This window comes from Nymphaea colorata, chromosome 13, assembly GCF_008831285.2.
Source record: "Nymphaea colorata isolate Beijing-Zhang1983 chromosome 13, ASM883128v2, whole genome shotgun sequence".
Lineage (NCBI taxonomy): Eukaryota > Viridiplantae > Streptophyta > Magnoliopsida > Nymphaeales > Nymphaeaceae > Nymphaea > Nymphaea colorata.
This window is the reverse complement of record NC_045150.1, coordinates 2,572,134-2,593,710: the sequence shown is the minus strand read 5'-3', so window position 1 is coordinate 2,593,710 and position 21,577 is coordinate 2,572,134. Positions and strand designations below refer to the sequence as shown.

Genomic DNA, 21,577 nt, shown 5'->3' with positions numbered 1-21,577 from the left:
TGAATCCAATGCCCAACTGAATTGCTTCAAGCAAGTCAGATACAGAAAAATTTGTAACATTCGACTGAAAAATAGGATCAAATTCAGATATAAGGAATGAGCATCTGATCAGTTGGACATATAATTTCAAAATATATAATCGGTTGGATTTATTAAATTTAATTTTAAATAAATATCTTATATCTACTATCCATATATTTTGGAACCTGCGTTTTAGCATATAATATTGCAGTTCAGATTCAGTTGTGAATTTTAAAATCAGATTCCATTGTAAATATAAAAGTTGGGTTTAGATCTGTTTCGGATTTCAAATTTAATTTTCAGAGTCAGATACAATATACACATCTGAGCATTTAAAACATTCGACAAACTGCATACTGGATAAAAATATTTTTCAATTTAAATATGATCCATTGACATTTCTAACGGGCACTAAAATGAAGGAGCTGATATATATGGTGCCTTATGACTAATATAATATCAAATCAATTAAATATATTAATGAGGTAATATTAAATTGTTTTTATTTATATTAACATAAAAAACCCATTTAAAACCATTCGTGCATCAGCCATTATGCGAGCCGATTGTTTACAATATTTCTACTGAGCTATTTGGCTTGAACTTCATTAACAGACTCAGCCAAATTCAACGACTGGTGGTCCGTGAGTTTTGACCTACAATTCACTTGGGAAAGGCAACACTCGGCCACCCAAACCCTCTTTCCCACTTAATGGTCTGTTTGGATGGTCTGTAAATCATGTTAAGTTCCAGATATCAGAATCTAAACAGGTTTTTCAAATGTTGTTCTCATGCTGAACAAGTTTTTCGACATGAATTCAGGTGTCATCCAAACAGGTCCTTTAGCATTTATTTGCCGACCAACTTTAGCTACAAAGGTGAAGGTTAGATGGCCAATTCGTACCATATCATCGTTTTCTATATAGAGACTACTATTCTTTTTCTTCAGTCATTTTCTGGCAATAAACATTGTTCAGATGACATCATCCAGCACGCAACACTGTTTCTAGTTGACGAGCAGACCAGCGTTGTTTTTTTTTTTTTTTTTTTTTTCTTAAGTGTATCTCTTAAAGTAGTCAAATATTACCTTCCATGACTATATTTTATTTTATGCTTTTAGCTAACGATTTTTGTTTTTCAAGTTATCAGAAATTTAATTCTCGATCTTTTGCTCAAATTTAATTCTTAATCTTTCACTGAATCTTTCACTGAGCAGAAAGAAATCCCTTCATCCATCTTCATAGGATTCGAGACTGTTTTTGATGTTTCAAAGTGATGATCTCTTCATGCTTCAACTTATATATCTGTGTCACCTTCCTTTCCTCTACACCTTTTTTATCACATGTAGAGTTGACACTAGGGAATTCAGACCTATTAGCTTCCATTTCTTCTATTATTCCTAAGGCAGAGCTAGAAATTTTTCATTAGAGGGACCTAATTAAAGTTTCTAAATTTTGACTAGAGCCGAAATATCGTTTTTGCAATTTTTTTTTTATAAAAAAAGTTGAAGTGGAGCCGCGGCCCAAGCAGACCCTTCCTTGGCTCTGCCCCTGGTTACGCCACCTTTTTGAAAAGTATAATCCTTACTAAAAACTTGTACATAAGCAAAAGGAAGGTCTGAAAAATCAAAAGTTCCCGCATTTTATATTCTGCAGCCATGGTTGGGCAACAAAACAAGTGAACGGCACTGGTGATACTCACATGAGATCATACTCCCATTGTTTATTTGTGTGGAAGGAAGGTAACCGGCCTTATCTTCATTCTTTTTTATTTTTTTATAATTAGTGAATCTTTTTTTCTTTTTTTTTGCAAATTCAGATTGTTGAAAGCCACATTTTTGAAGTAGAGCTTGAATGCTTCCAAATTTGAGCCCCAAGGTGCATAGTATAACATAACGATTATGTTGATGGCATGAAAATGACATGACGCTCATTTGATTCCCATAGGTGTTATGTTTCCAGAGTGATGTTCTACTACCGCTGAATGACGTTGATGCATGACACAAATTGGCTGGGCTCCAAAACGTTTGACTCGGGCACGCCCACCCAGGGGCAAAGCAACATTTGGGCTTGTGTGGACTGTTGCCCATACAGTCCCACAATTTTGTTTATTCACACATATTGGATCATCTCACAAAATTTGTCAGTTTAACATTTGTTTATTTATGTGTATATTGTGCCCAAAATTCAATTTACTATTAATTTAAATCTAAATTTTTTGAATGCTTTAAAATTTAGTTAATTTGTATACATGCCCCTCGAACAAAAATTCCTAGCTCTGCCCCCACGTCTACTTTAACGTTCACCCGGACCAGAATATCTTCATTCAAGTTGACCGGCCTGGAACCTGAACCCCTACAACTCTACTGCATTATATATGCAAAACAATTAATAAAAAAGCAAATCAAGAACTTGAATTAGTGAAAACAGAGAAAGAACTTCGAATCCCATGGACTATCTCTAGCATGAACTGGAAACTAAACCAGTCCCCTCGTGATCTCCTCTAGTTGGAGATGAGCACTAACTGTTGAAATAGACAGACAAGTAGGGATGTCAACTGATCGGATTCGGATCAGATACATCTTCAATCATATCCGTTTTTTCGGATATACATATATTCGGATTCGAATTCGAATAAAGCAAAGTCATATCCGAATCCGAAATCCGATTTTACAATCTGAATCCGATCCGAATCCAATTTTTATATTTATATCCGAATCCGAATCCGATCGGATGTCATTTATTAAATCCAAATCCGATCCGATTTCTTAATCGGATATTAAATTTTTATCCATATCTGATTTTTTCGAATCGGATCGGTCGAATATCCAATTCAAATCAGATATATTGACATCCCTACAGACAAGGTCCATTGTTCACCATCCTTTTCTAAGCAATAGCGGAATCTGGGCCAGAGGAAGGTGTGGGCACTTGCCCACACAGACCTAAAAAACAATGTTTATTTTTTATATTGATAATTCTGGGTAATTTTGCTTTTTCATTTATACATTTGGTGTGCCCCTTAAAATTTTATAAGTAGTACCCCTTAACCAAATTTTCTGGCTCCTCTCCTAAGTGGATACTAAAACCAAGTACTATTACCATAAAAGAAAATAATAAATGGATTTACATAGAATATATGAGATGGATAAGACAAGGGGGTGTCTGGCTACTAGGGATCTTAAACCTGAAGGCTGAATTAAGGTGGAACCATGGCTTTAATGAAAATCATGAATTTAAGATAGACATTATGCATGAATCACAAATTAAAGGAGATAGTCTGACTTGAGATTCGTGGATTTTGAAATGAGAGGACGACAAATTCATCATGTAATCCATGCATCAATCAAGCAAAGTACTTAAGACCCTAAATTGATCTGAAATATTTGGATTTAAGATCCCAGAATCATAAAATCACCTCTGATTTTTGACATTAGGGAATCAAACACCCTAATGGCAGCAAGGGTTGACGGAGAAATGTAAATGGTGTCAAGCTAAAACCTTAGATCGAGTTACAATCTTCATTTTGTTGCATAAACTTTTTTATGGTGCTGTATTTAGATATTTATAAAAAGTGGGAAAAGCAGATTTTTTTTGGCTGAAAAATGCTAACATCAGGAATGGAGCCAAAAAATTATGGTCAGTGGACACTAATTGTGAACTTATAAATTTTTAAGGGGCACCAATATATAAACGAAAAAAATTGCTTTGAAATATCAATATAAAAATAAGCATTTTTTTGTTGGTCAGGCTTAGACAATTACCTACATATCACCCACACCAGCGACCCAATTTTAAAACTTATAGAAAACTTTAGAATTGAGGGACACCAACATGTAATAAACAAAATTATTTGAAGCCACTAGTATGCAAATAATCTAAATTGTATAGCTCCCTGAGACTGTGTTATTAATCATGCTAATGATGCATAGAGAACCTGCATGAGGTGGGGACATTGTAAATGGATAGGCTTTGTTTTCGAGATTTCGGCCTTTTTAGCTACACCGAATTAAAATGCACCCAAGAGTTCGACCCGAGTGTCGATATTTTCAAAGGGGTTGGCGCAACAATTGGGGTGGAGGCCAAGAGGCGACCAATTCAAGCAGACCCTATATCATGGAAAAATAAAAAGTTGGGTGGCAACTTCAGTAGAAGGTGGGAAACCGTGTTCACCCATAACCTATTCAGTTGAATAGATTTTGCATCAACAAAAAATATTAAAACAAATTACTTGTTGTCAAAAATAAATGAACAATATAAAATCACTCACAAAAGAAAATTTAAAAAATATATATTAAAATTTCACAAGTGGCACTCTTGGGTCAGCTCCGTTTGATGTCAATTCTATAGGAATCGACTTGCCCATTTGAAAATTGCCTTGAGGACTACGCTTTCCTATTTCTCCTCTTCCTTCCTTGTCTATTGTATGACGCCTTGTAAAGATGATGACGCCTTTGAAAGATGATGACGCCTTCATCTCCTTTCAATACGAAAAGGAAAAATTTTTCATTTTGTGGTTTATGTTTTGCCTATAACTTTAAAAAAAATAATCTTTTCAAATTTTTCTTAAGTTGCATTTGCAAAAAAGAATGTTAAAAAGCCTTAAAATAAATCTTCATTAACAATAAACCACTTAACATATTCTGATGATAATTTAATGATAAAAGATAATATTGAGGAAAAGCTAAAGCTACACGTTCAGCTCTTAGTTGACAGTTTTGACGAATACTTTGTGGACTTTATAAAAAACTAGAATACACAATTTGAGTTTTTAAGATTACAGACAAAAGAAAGGAACAAAAATAAAATTCTGCTACAAATTTGACAACAATAAACGGAATTCAATGGAGGCTATCGGATCGGATGTTAGTAAGGCATGGTCTTTATTTTATTTTTATTCCATTTTTTTTTACTGTATTAAGTCGGGACTAGGAGAGGAGGTTGCACAAATTCGTCCATGCTCTGGTCCAAAATGAGCGCTGCTCATCTTTTTGGACCTAAAACTGTTATTCAAAGATTTCTCTTTGACACACGTATTCAAAGATTTCTCTATGATTAGATTCAAATATTATTTAGACGACTTCTTCTACATAAGTTTCTATTTCAGACCTCGAGAGGTATAGGTCAAAAGGGCAGTAAGACATGTTATTTGATATGTTCACATGTTAGATTTGTGGGGATAGGAGTGAAGCCAATTTTTTTTTTTTTTTTTTTTTTTTTTTCCATTGAGCATTAAATGAGCAGTAAATGTATAGCTAACAAATTTTTAATTTGTTATGAAGCAGTGACCCGAGTTTAGTGACATGAGTTTAGTGAAACTGTCCTATATTGGACCTAAATTCACTTAAGTTTAACCACTAATTTAAACTTTTTCATGGTAAAAGAATGGTGCTCATGTATGGTAAGAGAAGGTGAGTTTTATGTACAAAGTTGAAGTTGAAGCATATAAGATCTCACCATCTTTTCAAGGGAAACTTCCGTTTTCACTAGATTAGTTAACCTTCCTACTCACCCGATGAGTTGCTCTTGTGCAAGAGAATGAAACTTAATTTGCAGCTTGAAAGTGGCGCTCATGACAGTAAATTTAGAACATGAGTGGTTTTGCACACTGTCCGGCTCAGTGAACTACTGGTTCTCGGTTGCTGCGGGCAGAAGAGGCGAGTGTCCAGGCGTGAGACAGGATTGCGACCAGGGCTTTTGACTCTCCTGGGGAACAAAGCACCTCCACAAGAGCCAACGAGATCAAAGATAACTTCTTCTGGGGCTACCAAAGAAGGAGCTCTGCGGTGGGTCCTCCCCTCCATGGATCAGAGGTTTAGCGTCCACTTCATTCCTGCGCTTTTGGGCTCAGGCGAGGTCCTCTGCCATCCTACAATGGTGAGCCGTGGTAAAGCCACGTGCTATCCGCCGACCTTCTCGTGTTATTTTATTCCGCCGTGGTAAACCGCGCCCGTCCTCCCTCCCTCTTGGCAAGTTCAACTCCCACCATCAACGTTTTTTCTCTCATTCTCTGTCTCTCTCTGTGTACGAAAAAACGCATGCCCACCTTGTTTATCTCTGTATTTCTGTTGAGAAACGGATGCCCAACTTGTTTATCTCTGTCTTTCTGTTCACAAACGGATGCCCACCCTGTTTATGTCTGTATTTATTTTGAGAAACGCGTGCCTAGCTTTCCGCACACTCCTCCCCTTTCTCTCTCCCCCTCCCTCTCTCCCTCTGGCAAAAGGTGGTCGCTGTTCTGATCAATCCTCTGTACGAGAAGGGTGCACCTGAAGTTTTACGGCGGCCCCACGTCACCGGATATCGGACACGTAGTCAACCGATCCTTTTCCCGATTGTTCAGTTCATTTTTTCTTCCCTCGTTGCTTCTCCTTCTTCTGTTCACTCTCGTTTCTTGTAGGGACTTTGTCTTGAGAGCTAGTGGTTTTCGGTTTAGAGACTCGTTTGTTGTATTGCTGCTTATGACATGCTGAATTAGGGTCTGTGTTGCCTGAGATAATCGTCTTAGGGTGGGGCTTCAAAAAGATGTTTTGATATCTTGGGCTTCTTTGGGTGGTATTTTTTGGGTGTTTGGCTTGGTGATATTGGGATGGTTTCGTTTCCATGCATGCAAAATGGGATCCTTGTTGCTGAAAGAAATCGATTTTTCAACTCCTTTTCTTATTCTTTTCCCGTTAATGGATCGTTTCGTTCCGATGCTTTTGCTTGTTGTGTCGTTCAGGTATATGGTCTTCCTGTACCTAAAGTGCAGAATTTCCTCTTTTGATGCTTTAACTGGTCTGTAAGCTATTTGCAAAGCCGTGAAACTCATTACATTCCATCAGAAGTGCTTCTTGTCGATTGAATTTCAGGGTTGGCATTGGTATACTGGTTTCTAGATATCATAGTTTCTCTATGTGGTGAGCCGTCAGTATCAACTACCGGATGAGTCATGCTCTTCAGGAAGCTATCCTTTGGCCGGTGACGATGATCTTCTGTGGTTTCAAGTCCTTCAGAATTTGGTTCTCCATTGGCACGGTTGCGTCATTTGATGAATTCCTTCTGACCTATGACATATACAGGGTTTCGTCTACATGACTAGTTTCTTTGAGAAAAGACTCTCATTGGATCATGCTGGGATTCTGTGGTCTTTGACTAGAAACCCTGACTGTCAGGGTTTGTCTTTTCTTGCTATTGTAGCTAAGTCTAGCACCACGTTTCGGCAGGGCAGTAGTCCACGGTCATGCATGTTGCCACTTATAACCTTCTCTCTCTCTCTCTCTCTCTCGCTCGCTCTGCGCGCGCGTGTGTGTTATGTACGAACAGAGGATTCGTTTGACGATTTGTTATCGATGGCTATTCTCTGATTGGGTTTTCCTTATATTACTTCTGGACTCGTATAGTTGGCTGGGAGAAATTGGGTGTTTACCATTTTTTTTTCGCCCTGTTCTGTGTACGCCTGTTCTTTTTTCCATCCTTGCTGGTCTCTTGGTGTTTCGTATTAGGGTGGGAGAAGGGGGCCAATTACAATTTTTGGGTTTGAATTACAGGAGCTGTGAGAGGTATGACAACAGAGATCTTGGCCATGGAGCTGGAGCAACTTGCTGTTGTTGGGAACAACTTGCCTGGCGAATGGAAGGACCTTCCTCCAGAGCTTATTTTGCGGATTTTATCGCTTGCAGATGACCGTACTGTTATTGTGGCATCTGGTGTGTGTACGTGCTGGAGGGATGCCATCAGCTTAGGCCTCTCTAGCCTCTCCTTGTCATGGTGAGAAAGAATATACTGCCCTTTGGTTCATCTATTCGTTGTCACTTTTCCTTCGGATAGTGGCTTCCTTATCTCTTTGGTATTTGTGATTTAATTCTTGAATAACCTCAGATATAACGTTGAACGCTTCTAACATGGAACTGCACTCATGGATTCCATTTGTGCTTCCACTTGCATGATTGAAATTTGAAAAGTTATCCAATATTTCTTTAGTAGGACTTTGGCCTTGGAGTCAACTGCCGTGGTCTAAGATGTACTGTAATTTACGGGTGGTAGTTCTGGTTTTCTTTCTCATCATCTGTTACCTCTTCAGTAATGTTCTTTTTCGATCACTCCTGTGTTTTTTATGGGCCTGAAAGTCAACTTTTCACCTGTGTGTTAAACTTGCTCTTAAGTTATTTTTATACTTTTTCCTCCTGATTTAGAGTGCAAAGTACTCCTTTGGTATTCTATTATAGATTTAAGCTTTTTTTAAACCTTATTTTGGACCTCCTAATGCATTGATTATTAAAGGGATGAAGCACACTGTTAGTCTAAAAATATAAAAATCATTGGCTTATGGAGACCATTTCTTGAAAACATTAGCTTAGCAGTTTTTGGCTGCACTCATGGAGGTACCTCTCCAGTGAATGTAGCCCGTGAAGTTTTTCGAATAGGTATCCTATGCTTGTTTTGTATTCCATCGTGAAGTTTTTTCTAATAGGTAACCTATGCTTGCTTTGCATTCCATCCACCTAACTACAATGAGTTTGTAAGAGAATCACTTTTAGCTAGTCTCTCCAATGACCAATCTTGCGAGTGACCTATTCAATCAAGTGGACAAATAGCCAACCTTCATTTTCCCTGCAGGTGGCAATATTCTGCCGCTCATTCTTTATTAGTTCCTTTTATGGAAAGCAATCTGGCATATTTGTGTTTGAGTTCTGAAAAACATGCAACCAGATTATGAAAGCAAAAGTTTGTACCTCCGATGTTACTGCAAATGGGTAGATAAAGGCATAGCTAGTTCAAAAGTTTGGAGAAGGAGGGATTACCATTTACCATCTGATCCTGTTTGATCAAAATGTCACATAAAGTTCAAGGTCCCATGAGGGACAGGAGTATAGCTATGATGCTTTAAGGAATGTGGAGTGATTGATTATGGTTACGAGAAAGTGTGAGTACATGGAACTTCTTTGCATTAATGGAGGCCATGGAGCAGCTGTTCCTTGTACGAATAAATAGGTTCAAGATTGCTTACCTAGCTGATAACATTTGAATATGAAGAAAGAAACAAAATATGCCAATATATGTAGACGACTCTATGCATGGCCATTAATATCTGGAAATTTTAGAAACCTGAGTTAAAATTGATGAACCAAGTATTTGGTTAGCAGATAGATCATGATTCCATTTATGTGGAAAACATCACTTTGATGTAGGGAAATCAAAACAGCCATGTCAACTTCTGAACAAGACAAACCTAAGCAAACTCTTCTAATAATGCTAAGCACTTTAGGACTTGAAGCTGCATTTCATTATCATCATGGTCATCAAAGTGGCTTTTAGTATGGGCAGAAGGATTTGTGAATGGGTTGCAATGAAAGACATTGTTTACCATTGTCTTCCACATCCTAAAGTGTGGAAGTCTGCAGCAACTGTTGTTTGTTGTGCCAGAAGCAGTAGAAGGCAGTCAGATGGAAGGTATTGAATTAAAAACCTCATATAGTCCTTTTATTCCCAAGTAGATATTCTTGTTGCTATTTCTAGTCTGCCTTGTTCACCTAGTTCCAAGGCATAACAGGCAATAGCATTGAGTGTCTAGCTGGTACAGTTACTGAGTTACTAAATGTCTCACAGAGATGTAATCTGCAAAGAACATGAGTTTAAAGTTAAAATGGATTCTTGCTTAATCACCTTTCTGATAGTCATATTGTAATCCTTTCAAGGTTGTAAAGAAAACCTTTGAAGGATTAAAGTATGATTGTTAGAAAGGAGATTAATCCTTTCAAACTTTTATCATGAACAGCATTTTAAACTTTTGATGCTTGCATCCTTTGGAATTATGGTAGCTAGGGGAAATCATTGGTCTCTTGATCTCCACTGCTTCCACCAGGTTTCTGTCATGAGATCTATCAATTCGTACTTTCTTGTGGTGCTTAGAAGTTTAGAATGGAGAAAGGATAACTTGGGGAATCCATGCTCCATTTCATCTGTCATTGATCGACTTATTTTATCCATTCTTCAGAACTATGGAGCTTAAAAGGATAAAATGGAGAATGGATACAATTTTGTGGCGGAACTCTAAGGTCCCGATTGCCCTTTTATCTACCCTTATTGGTATTTATAGTGGTTGGGATAAGGATATTACTACCTAATGAATTTACAACTTGTGCGACAGGGTCTGATCTTAATGTATCTGCTGGTAGGTGCTTGTGTATTTGAAAGCATTCTAAGATGCAGTCTGTCTGTTGCTTTCTCAAGCTTAAAATTTCACTCAACCTATGTATGGCTGATTGTTCCACTAAATAAGCTAATCCTGAACTTTCTGTACATGAAACTGTCCGACCACTTTTACTCTTTCCACATTCTTAAAGGCTGTTGAGATTGTAGAGATTCCAGGTCTGGCCTTTCTAATTCTTTCCACATTCTTAAAGGCTGTTGAGATTGTAGAGATTCCAGGTATGTGATCAACAAACTGATTTTTTTTTTTCATACTCCCACTACTCTACATATGTGCAGAATGGCAGCAGTGGTGGAAAGTATCCTTTCAAGATTATATTTTGTCATCTTCCTGCAGAACGTGTATTTACATTTAAAGTCCTAATGGTGCTGATTTATTCTGGTCTCTGAGAATCTGAAGTTCTCAGATCTATGAAATATAGACATGAATGTAGTTGTCGAGCTTTAATGTTGAGCTTTTTTTTTCAGGTATTTTTTGATAAAGTTGTTTTTCCTGGAAAAATCTCAGGAACTCAAAAAAATTAAAAATATGTAAAGGATAATAGTAGAATTTTGTGAAAAGCTATGTTTTTTGCTATTTTTCTCTCAAAAATATTTAAAAAATATAGAAAAGCTTTTCAAAATTTTAAAAGTGAAGCAACTATCATTAAAATTATTTTGGTTTGGCTGTGTTAGAGTTCATATGAGTGCAAGCATAGTCACAAATAACGTTTTAGAGTTTTAAACGGTGAGGTTTGTCTCGGGTATAATATGGCGAGCTTGAAAAAAAAGGGGAAAAAAAAGAAAAAATATGGTAAACTTTTAAAAATTAAAAAAAACTAAAAACTGTGGGGAAAACAAAATAAGTGAGAAACTAATAACACAAACATCAAAACATAAGTAGATTTTCAACAAATAAAAAATGAAAAAAAACTGTTTGGCATTAAAAAAGCATGAAAAAAATGAAAAAACGAAAAACACGTTGTTTTCATTTTTAATGCTTCTTTTCAAAAAAATGGTTTTTTTTTTAAGTTTTAAACGGCAATTTAATTGATTGTGTTTGTTTCGAAAAAAATGTGTTTTTTGTGACATGGGGTGCAAGGGAATGGAGCTGGTATCGTGGTAAGGAGGAATGACAGAGAAAGTGCAAAAGTAGGGTGGCGGTGGTGCCATGAGGTTGGACACGTTTGCCTAGATGGTTGTGCAGGAAAGCGACTTGTTTAGCAAGAGAGAAGGGGCTTGGTTATGCGAAGTGGGAAGAGAAGTGGATGTCAGTTTTTTGGAATATCAGTCTTGATATTCACCACAATTTAGTCTTGCAGAAAATAAGGAATAAGAAGACAAGAGGAGAGAAGGGAGATGACTGCCATAACTGCATGCAGTCTCAACCCTAAACTTTATAATCTCTTGTTAGATACAAGGCCACCAAAAGGGTACACCAAATTACTTCATATGCCATTAATGAAACATAAAGGCACGTGAGAAATAAAACAGAAATGAAACAACGCTTATTTCTGATGGGTTTGGACCTGGACCAAGATCCAAACCCGTCTGGTCATCCTTTAACATCCTCCGTCAAGTTGTGCATGTTCCTTTTACCATGCACAACTTGCTCTTGAGAAACCAAAATTGATGACTAGTCAAACCCTTTGTAAGCAAATCAACAAATTGATTATTGTTGCGAATGTGACATGATTCAATCTCCTTGTCCTTAACCTTTTGACAAATGAAGTGTTGATGAATCTCAATGTGCTTCATCCTACCATGAAGAATGGGAATTAAAAACTATGTTGATGGTACTTTGATTCTCACACAATAAGGAGGATTGAATAATAGGCTCTCCTAAATCGCCCAGTTGATTTCTCACCCATGTAGCTTTGGCAAGCCCTGCTGCCATAGACCTATATTTAGCTTTCATACTAGATCGGGCTATGGCCTTTTGTTTCTGACTACCCCAAGTAACATGATTTTTTCTAGTAAAAACACAATAGCCTAAAACTGATTTCCTCTCATCTGGATCTCTTGCCCAGTCTACATTTGTGTAAGTAATTAGCTCATGCCTTTTACAAGAATCACTATTGCAATAGACAAGCCATCTCCAATTGTGCCTTTCAAATACCTTAAGATTTGTTTAACAACATCCATATGATTGTTTCTAGGAGCATGCATAAATCGTGACACGTGATTCACATAATATACAATATATGGCCAAATGAAGGTAAGATATTGTAACATGCCAAGACTGCTGCGATACTTTGTAGGATCATGATATAGATTCCCATCCTCTGAGCTCAACTTTTGATTTAATACACTAGGAGTACTAGACACTTGATTCACATAATATACAATATATGGCCGAATGAAGGTAAGATATTGTAACATGCCAAGAATGCTGCGATACTTTGTAGGATCATGATATAGATTCCCTTCCTCTGAGCTCAACTTTTGATTTAATACACTAGGAGTACTAACAGGTCTGGAATTTGTCATGCCTATCTTGCTCAAAAGATTCAGAGAGTATTTCTATTGTGTCAATGTCAAAGTATCTTGTTGTTTGTCAACCTTCACACCAAAAAATATCTTAACTCTCCCAAATCTTTCATTTTAAAACTCTTCATCAAAAAATTCTTTACTTCATAAATATGGTTATTACAATTTTTTAGTGATAACAATATCATCAACATATATAAGAAGCCAAGTAGAGATGTTCTTGCTTTGATAAATAAAAAGAGAATGGTCAAGAGTACTTCTATGAAAACCACATTGTTGAATTTGTTGGGAAAAACTATCAACTCACGATCGAGAAGTTTGTTTTAAACCATAAAGGGACTTGTGAAGCCTACATACCCAATTTGCAGCATTCTTTCTCTACATACCCTGGCGGTTGTTCCATGTATACCTCTTCTTTTGACTCTCTATGCAAGAGCTAAGCTTCCAACCATGATCAACTGCCGACGAGATGACGATGCGAATTGTGCCCATTTTCATCCTTGGACTTAAAGTTTTGTCATAGTCTTCTTCAAACTATTGTGTATCTGTATGTAGCTACCAACCTCGCTTTATACCTATCAATACTTCCATCCGGTTTGTGTTGACTTTATAAACCCACTTGGAGCCAACTACATTCTTCCCTTGAGGCCTTGGAACAATTTCCCAAGTCTTGCATTCATAGAGTGCCTCCATTTCTTCATTCGTAGCTTCTACCCATTGACGAGTTTTGGAGGCTTCATTGTAAGAAACAGGTTCTTCATGTTTAGTTTTTGAGCCATAAACAACTGAAAGTCTAGGGAAAATTTTTTATAACTAACCCAATGATCAATGGGATGACGAATGCATTCTGATCTTCTTATAGACTCTTTGATTCCTTCATGACTTGTGTCCTGATCTCCTCTATGATAGACAAAACCAAAAAACCGGTGAGGTGCAGCTTGTTGCACATAAGAACCATCATTCCGCTCGGGTATATCTACATTATAATCATCACTGGATTGAACCATTTCTGACTGCACAGACAAGAGGATGTGCATGACCAACTTTCTCTCCACAAGAGTTCTAAATTCAACCACGGGCTGTAGATTTCCTTCTGCAGCAAGACTTAATGAATGGGGTACATTTCTTATCAAACTCATACTCATCAAATACCACATTTGGTGAACTTTGTATTCTCTTGCTGCTAGGATCATAACATTGATATCCCCTATAATCAGTGGTGTGTCCGACAAACTTGTATTTGAAAGCTTTATCTTGAAACTTATTTCTCAAAGAAGAATGTATGTGAATATAACAAACACAACCAAACACACGAAGGTCATTATAAGCAGAATGTTGACCATAAAGATCATGATAATGAGACTTATTTTCCAAAATACTCATGGGCAGTTAATTTATGATGTGGACAGCAAAATGAAAAGCCTCTGCCCAAAGGCTGGTTGGCACATTGACATCATGTATCATGCTCAAAGCTGTGTCTACAATATGTCAGTGTTCTCACTCCGCTATCCCATTTTGCTGAGGAGTATGGGGGAAAGATATTTGTCTAGTTATCCCATTATTTCGAAGATATTCAGTAAAATCTTGGGAAAGATACTCTCCTCCACCATCACACTGAAAATGCACAATACTAAACAAATATTTGTTTCAAATTAGGGCGTGAAAGTCTTGGAAAAGTTTGAAGACTTCAGATTTATACTTCATAAAATGTATCCAAGTATAACACGAGAAGGAATCGACAAAAATAACATAGTAACGGCTGCCGAACAATGAAGGAATTGGGGCAGGTCCCCATACATCAAAATGAATACTCTCAAAAGGTTTAGAAGCTTTCTTATTCAAAGTATGAAATGGAAGAACATGACTCTTACAAGTTGACAATTTGAACACTTAATTGACCTCTGAGACAAACTCTGAACTAGACCTTGGAGTAAGATCATCTGCAACAAATTTCTCAATAAAATTCTGACTACAATGACCCAAACGATTATGTCATAAATCAGGCTTCTTACATTGCAACAAATTCAAGACATCTGGACTCTGAACCTGCAGCTTAGAAGATGAATTAGAGACTTGAGAAGGAACTGTTGAGCCAATCAAAGAAGTGGCTATGGCTGACGATACCGAAGCTTCCTTGAAAGCGTACATATTCCCTTGTCGATGTCCCTTATCGAACGTCTTCTTCGTTCGAAGGTCCTTGACATACGCAGAAGGGGGAGTGAATTGAATTCAACATAAGAATATGTATCGTCAACAAGTTTAGACACAAAAACAATGTTTTTCTTTATATTTGGGGAAAGTAGAATATTAGACAAGGATAACGAAGTCATAGGAATTTGTGCATTTCCAGTATGAGTAATGGAATGATATGATTCATCTCACGTGAAAATCTTCTTCCAAAATAAGGGAATAAGTTAGACAATTTACGTACATCTCTAGTGATGTGTGTAGCAGCCCTAGAGTCTATGTATCATTGTCCTTGATCATTTTGTTTGAAATGCATCTTTGAAAGAGCTGTCATAAGTATTTGCTGCAGATCATTGGGCACAGATTTAGAAGGCTGACTTTGTGTTATCTGCATTCCTCCCTTCTTGTTCTCTTGTTGGTATGTCTTTTCCCTTATTTTGCGGATTATACCAACAATCTGGCTTTACATGACCTTTCTTGTTGCATAGGAAGCAGGTGGGAATTCTCCTGTGATTCTTGGTTACTCGAGGGATATTAGGAGTTGGTAAAATTCATTTGCCACCTTGACCAAAATGACCACATCCTCGTCCTGCTTGGTAACCTCTACCTCCACGACCATATCCACATCTACTATCAGTCTTAGCACATTGTGAGAACCTTCATCACTAATCTCGAAGATTTGTTTTCTACTCAACTCATGCTGAAGAAGTTTACCCTTGAGTTCTTCAAAACTAGGAAGAGTATGAAAAACTTCTAAAGCAGTACAAAACATATCATACTCTGGGCCTAGCCCACTTAGAATCTGTTGAACCTTATCACGGTTTGAAACTGCATTCCCAATTGTGGCAAGCTGATATGTGATCCACTCCATTTGTGTCAAATATTCCATAACGAGTTTTGATCCTTTCTTGAGATTTTGAAATTCTCACTTTAATTATAAAACTCGCATCTCTGAAATTTGAGAATATGTGTCTACAAATATGTCCCACAACTCTGCTGCACTAAGTTCATCAGAATTAGTAGCAACTACTTCATCTGAAGGGTGTAAGTGAAATATAGTACGAGAGATTGGCCACTCCTCATCCACTTAACATATTGTGATATTTCTCTGTTGTGATAGATGACTCTCCCTTATCATTCTTCACTTCTTGAAAGATAAACTGTGGTGGGGCAAAGGAAGTTCCATCTCGATGCCCAAATAGATCATGGCTCCTTATAAAAGGAACTATCTGTCGTTTCCAGGTTAGATAATTAATATGGGTAAGCTTTTGGTGCACAAGTTGGGTCAAGAAACCAGAAGAAATGCCATTGTTAGAAGTAGAATCCATGAATAAATGGGAAGGGAAACTTTCTTATGTCGTCAAACAGAATGTCACAAGAAAGGCAATCGTTAGCGCTCTTTTCTCTCTTTTTTTTTGGCTTATCAAGTCCCTGCTATGCACAGAGTAGAATCCCTGCTATGCAGAGAGCTGAGACCGTGTGAAACAGATATGAAATTAACAGCACAATGGATCTTTAATTCTGCTGAAAAATAGGGCAGAATATAAAGATATGGAATTCTATGAGCAGATTAAAAACAAGGCAGAACATACACAAATTTGATTCTAATATAGGCTGAAGGAAAGATGGCAGAGAATAGAATGAATGATTAAAAAAAAAATCAATGCTTCTTAGAGCATGTCTTAGTTATTTCAAAACGGCTCTATAGACAGATTCAACTCTGTTTTAGGTTGAAGAAAAAGAGAGCAGAAAATAGGAGGAATAGAAAAGGACGTTCAGCACCTTTTTTTTTAACACGTCTTGATGATTCATCACTGTTCGATGCTTGACGAACGAATATGACGCAGAGAATAAACCGGATGGAGTAGAGAAAAACACAGATAGAAAGGACATAGACACATCTCATTCCCATCTCTTAAAAGAGATTACATCTTAAGGGACTATATCACAACAATATCCCAGTATTCATTTCTGATGATCGTATCAAAATGTCACAATATTTACCTGATAAAATGAAATTTCTAATTTTTGGCAATAAAATTGTGATATTCTCAAAATATGGGCAATATTTATGACTATGGTTTATAATAAATGAATGCAGGTAAGATCAATTCATAATCTACTCTGCAGTCATAATCCTTAATTAATCCTTAGCCATCTTCTTTCTCTCAAGTTGAATGTTCTTTGAATGAGCAAATAGTTTAGATTTTTATGGTCTGTAATACTGGACAGATTTCAGCATACAGATAGTGCCTCCATAATTTTAAAGTAGATATTGCAACTGCTAACTCCAAATCATGCATAGGATAATTTTCTGTGTATTTTCATGGTTGGTAGGAGGCATAATGTAATAAGGATATTATTCTGCATACGCAAACCACTGCGCAAAGTATCACTGTAAACAAAAAAGTGATGCTCTCCTTAGCAAAAGTGAGTACTAGAATAGGTGCAAGCTTTTGCTCCCTCACATATCATCAATTCAAGCTTCACAACATTTCTAGTTAGACTATGGCACACGGATGCGGAGTGTGGGTGCGGTGCGGATGCAGGTGCGACACATCCCAAAAAAATTGGGAGCTGGGGTGCGCCTAGATATATATTTATTATATATATAAATATATATATTCATAGTAGTGTTATCTATATTGTACGATACGGACCCGTATTATACAATACGACTCGTCTGGATGAAGAAATCTCAAACAATATGGGTTCAATACATGATATGCCTACGAATCACACCCATATCAAGTGTATTGTACGATATAGGTGGTGTGTCATACGATACACCCCGTATCTTACTATATGGCAGTGGTAGAGCCACATGGAGACTGGTGTGGGCAGCACCAGTCTCTTAAAATGTCTTTATTTTTAAATAGGCATATTTGAACATTTATCCTTATATATATAAGTGCCCCACAAGATATGAGTATTTTTATATGAGTGCCCCTCCAGCCAATTTTTCTAGCTCCGCCACTGCTATACGAGGTTAAATATTAAAATGGGGCCCAAGGCCCTTTTTGCTTCATTCTTTTAAACCGAGACCCTCTCTCTGAACTTCTCTAAAGCCTGTGAGAGGGAGAGATTTTGCTGGTTTCTGCAAAAATCACTGATTTGAGGAAGAAACCATCGATTTGATGGAGTCGCGATGTAGTTTACTAAACTCTACAACACTCTAAAATCTAAACTATATGATAGATGCTCTTCAAACTTGTGAAAGATCATGAATGTTTTAATATGTTATTTTGAATCTCTTAGTCTTACTTTTCATTTTTCGAATTTGTTGATGTTATATATGCCTATGGTTTATGAATGATGAATCATTAATTTTCTTTATGCATGATGAGTTTTTTTATATGAAATGCATTGTTCTTAATTTTTCTAATTTTTTGGCTATTTTCTTGATTTTTTACTAATTTTTAAGTGTTTTTTAAATTAACAAATCGATTTTATGATACGTTACGGTACATCTACGATACGTTACGATGCAGCGTATAGGTCGGCCCGACCGATACACGATACGTTATGCCAGTGATAACGTTGATATATATATATATATATATATATATATATATATATATATATATATATATATATATATATATATATATATATATATATATAACTTAGTTTAATTTGTCCTTTTTTTTACTTTTATTACTATAAATAAATAAACAGAGGAGGAGAGAGAAGAAAAAATTTTTTGAGAGGGAATAACAGATGGTTCTGCACTCTTTTTAAGGAGTCCATTTGGCATAGTAGTTAGAAACTTAGACAAGTCAAGGGGAAGCAGTTATAGAAAATTCTTAGTATCTGCAATAATAGCTTGCTAATTCCAGAAAACTGCAATTCTCTGTAGAGGTAGTGGGTCGTTCTCACATCCTTATAGTTGTTGGCTTTATTATTTTAGATCACATAAAGCAGCAGGTGATTTGGATTATGTTCTTGTGCCAAATAAAGGGGTGATTGTATATGCCTCTTGTGCCCAATGTATAGTTCTACGTGATAGTCAGGGAAAGGACCCAATATCCTACATGTAGAACATATAATTATACCACTTCAGGAGAAGGGCCAGCAGGAGGATCATCAGGATCAGTGATTTATCGTGATCTTCTAGATACTAAAAGTTTGGTAACTTTGTCCTTTCGTATGGTTTGAATGGGTTCATAATACCCATTAGAATCTGAAATTTGTATGTGCAGTTACAAGTATCTCTCGTCTCATTCAAGAATTTCAACATGCATGTAAGCCTATGCTCATACTCATCAAACCATCATTTTCCGTTGTTTAAGTTGGAAAAATTCTTACATTTTCCTTCCATAAGTAGGGGGGTGATATTTTCTTTTGAATCCCCGCAGGAAGTTTGTCCAAGTAATAGCAATTGGGTCCTGATATCTGCTGCTGTCTCCCTCAATTTGCTGATCGAACTTTATGGATTTGGATGTGTGTTCATTTTATGTTCTGAACCAGATTGCTTTTCATGCATATGAACACTCAAATCAGCTGTCTTTCCTGCATGGATTGGAATGATAATATTATTCTTTGTTGCAGGTGCAAGGCCAACATGAATAACCTAGTGCAATCTCTTGTTCCCAAATTCACTAATCTACAGACGTTAATATTGCGCCAGAACAAGCCTCAGCTGAATGATGAAGCTGTGGAGGCGGTGGCTAATCACTGCCTTGATCTTCAGCACCTTGACCTGAGCAAAAGCCTCAAGCTCACCGACCGTGCATTGTATGCTGTGGCAAATGGTTGCACCCAGCTGGTTAAACTAAATATCAGTGGCTGTTCTGACTTCAGTGATGATGCCCTTGCATTTCTGGCTAGCCAGTGCAGAAGCTTGAAGCACCTAAACCTCTGCGGATGTGCAAAGGCAGCATCTGACAAGGCCTTACAGGTTATGTTTACTATCTGATGATGGCTTCGTATCATGGAATTGTTCTCTAACCTCTGAATCTCATTCTGCAGGCTCTTGCTTATAGCTGCAACCAGTTGCAGTTCCTGAACTTAGGTTGGTGTGAAGGAGTTGGTGATGTTGGAGTAATGAGCTTGGCTAGAGGATGTCCAGATTTGAGGGCTTTGGATTTGTGTGGATGCGTGCTAATAACTGGTTATAGTACCATCAACTTTATGAGTTCCCTCATATCTCTTCTTTCTTGGTCTTCATATTCTTCATCACACTCTTGTGCTCCTCATTGACTTTCTGTTATTCATTTTTGGTTGTAGATGATAGTGTGGTTTCTCTGGCAAATGGATGTCGTCACTTGAGGTCCCTTGGCCTATATTACTGCCAGAACATTACTGACAGGGCCATGTACTCTCTAGCAAACAGCCGCTATGGAAGGAATCATGAAGTCTGGGAGTCGGTCCTGACCAAGCACGGAGAAGGCCTGAGGAACCTGAACATCAGCCAGTGCACTGCGCTTACAGCTCCAGCTGTCCAGGCAGTCTGTGATTCCTTCCCAGCCCTCCATACATGCCCAGACAGGCACTCACTCATCATCAGTGGCTGCCTTAGCCTTACGTCTGTGCACTGCGCTTGTGCTCTTCAGCCATGGAGGTCTGCAGGAAAGGCTACCATTGCTCAGTAGCAGTTTGAGCGAGGTAAACTATTGCTCTTCATGAGTGTATATATAAGGGACTGCTTATGAGGTTTGAATAAAAGGAAGGGAGGCATCTCTGTATAGAAATATTACACGTACACGGGCTAGATGTGATGAGATAGCGTCTCTAACCAGCATTGTTTGGTGTTACTTTTAGTTTAAGAATACCTTATAGTGTTGGGTCTGTATATATGCGAAATGCTGTGCAGCCAAGTACCAGGACCACGAATCTGTAAGCCAATTGGAAGTATTTCGATCTATGGACAAAGTTATTATGTAGGTTGCTGCTAGAATTCGGCCTGGTGTAGGGAATTCATGCCTGCTAGGGTCTTTGGAAACAATTTATCAGTTCCTCTCTCTTTCTCTCTCTCTCTCTCTCTCTCTCTTTGATCACCAAATTTATTCTGGTTGATTCCAAACTTTCAGAAAAGAACAGATATCCAGCCTTGTTCAGTTTCTATCTGGTTCAGTTTCAGGTCCGTGGCGCTGCTACCTGTGCTTTCTTCTGCCTGACCACATTGGTCCTGCATGAACAGGTTGCTCAGTTTGAAATCGAATAAAAGGAAATATTCCTCTAGGATACTATACACGTGGAGGGTGTTTTATTTGCCTCAGATATGCTCGTATCTCATATATTCAGAAGTTGAAATCCATGGGTTTAAATCAGACCTTTTCCCCACTGATAGCTGATCAGGTATTCTGACAGTGTAATACTGTGAATCTTAGCTCCGAGTTAAGGATTATACATAAACCATAGTGTCTTTTTGTGGATTTTTCGGCCGATGCCATCATGGATCTTAAGATAGGGAAGGTATGACTTCGCTCTTGAGGTAAAGCTAAGTTTCAATCATCTTCTGTCAACTATTCATGGTGGCTTCCACATGTATGGCTAAAGGAAATACAGATCCTAAAGCGTTCATCCTGTGGATTGTAAATACATCACAACTTGCACTTCAATGTTTAAATTATCTATTTAAAAAATTTTCTCCAAGGGGTTTGGCATTCCTGATTGGGTCAGCGGTTGGTAGGGCGCTGGCCCCTTGCGAAAGATAATTGAGGTGGGAGAATGGCCATGGAGCTTCATGCTTCAACGGGCAATGAAGC

The 21,577-nt window shown here is 37.5% G+C and overlaps 1 protein-coding gene across 5 annotated transcripts; it reads left to right on the top strand.

Annotated features, from left to right (window-relative positions):
• Window positions 1-5,745: 5,745 nt before the first annotated feature.
• Window positions 5,746-20,814, top strand: LOC116267102 (F-box protein SKP2A-like). 5 transcript variants are annotated; one of them, XM_031648674.2, is made up of 5 exons: window positions 5,746-5,897; window positions 7,550-7,769; window positions 19,419-19,767; window positions 19,839-19,980; window positions 20,097-20,814. In XM_031648674.2, exons 2-5 carry the CDS (start codon window positions 7,564-7,566, stop codon window positions 20,459-20,461), a joined length of 1,062 nt encoding a protein of 353 aa, XP_031504534.1. In that variant the 5' UTR covers window positions 5,746-5,897; window positions 7,550-7,563; the 3' UTR covers window positions 20,462-20,814. The 5 variants fall into 5 exon arrangements, with proteins under 5 accessions (XP_031504534.1, XP_031504533.1, XP_031504532.1 ...); XM_031648673.2 differs by having other exon boundaries at window positions 5,769-5,989; XM_031648672.2 differs by lacking the exon at window positions 5,746-5,897 and adding an exon at window positions 5,941-6,331.
• Window positions 20,815-21,577: the final 763 nt, after the last annotated feature.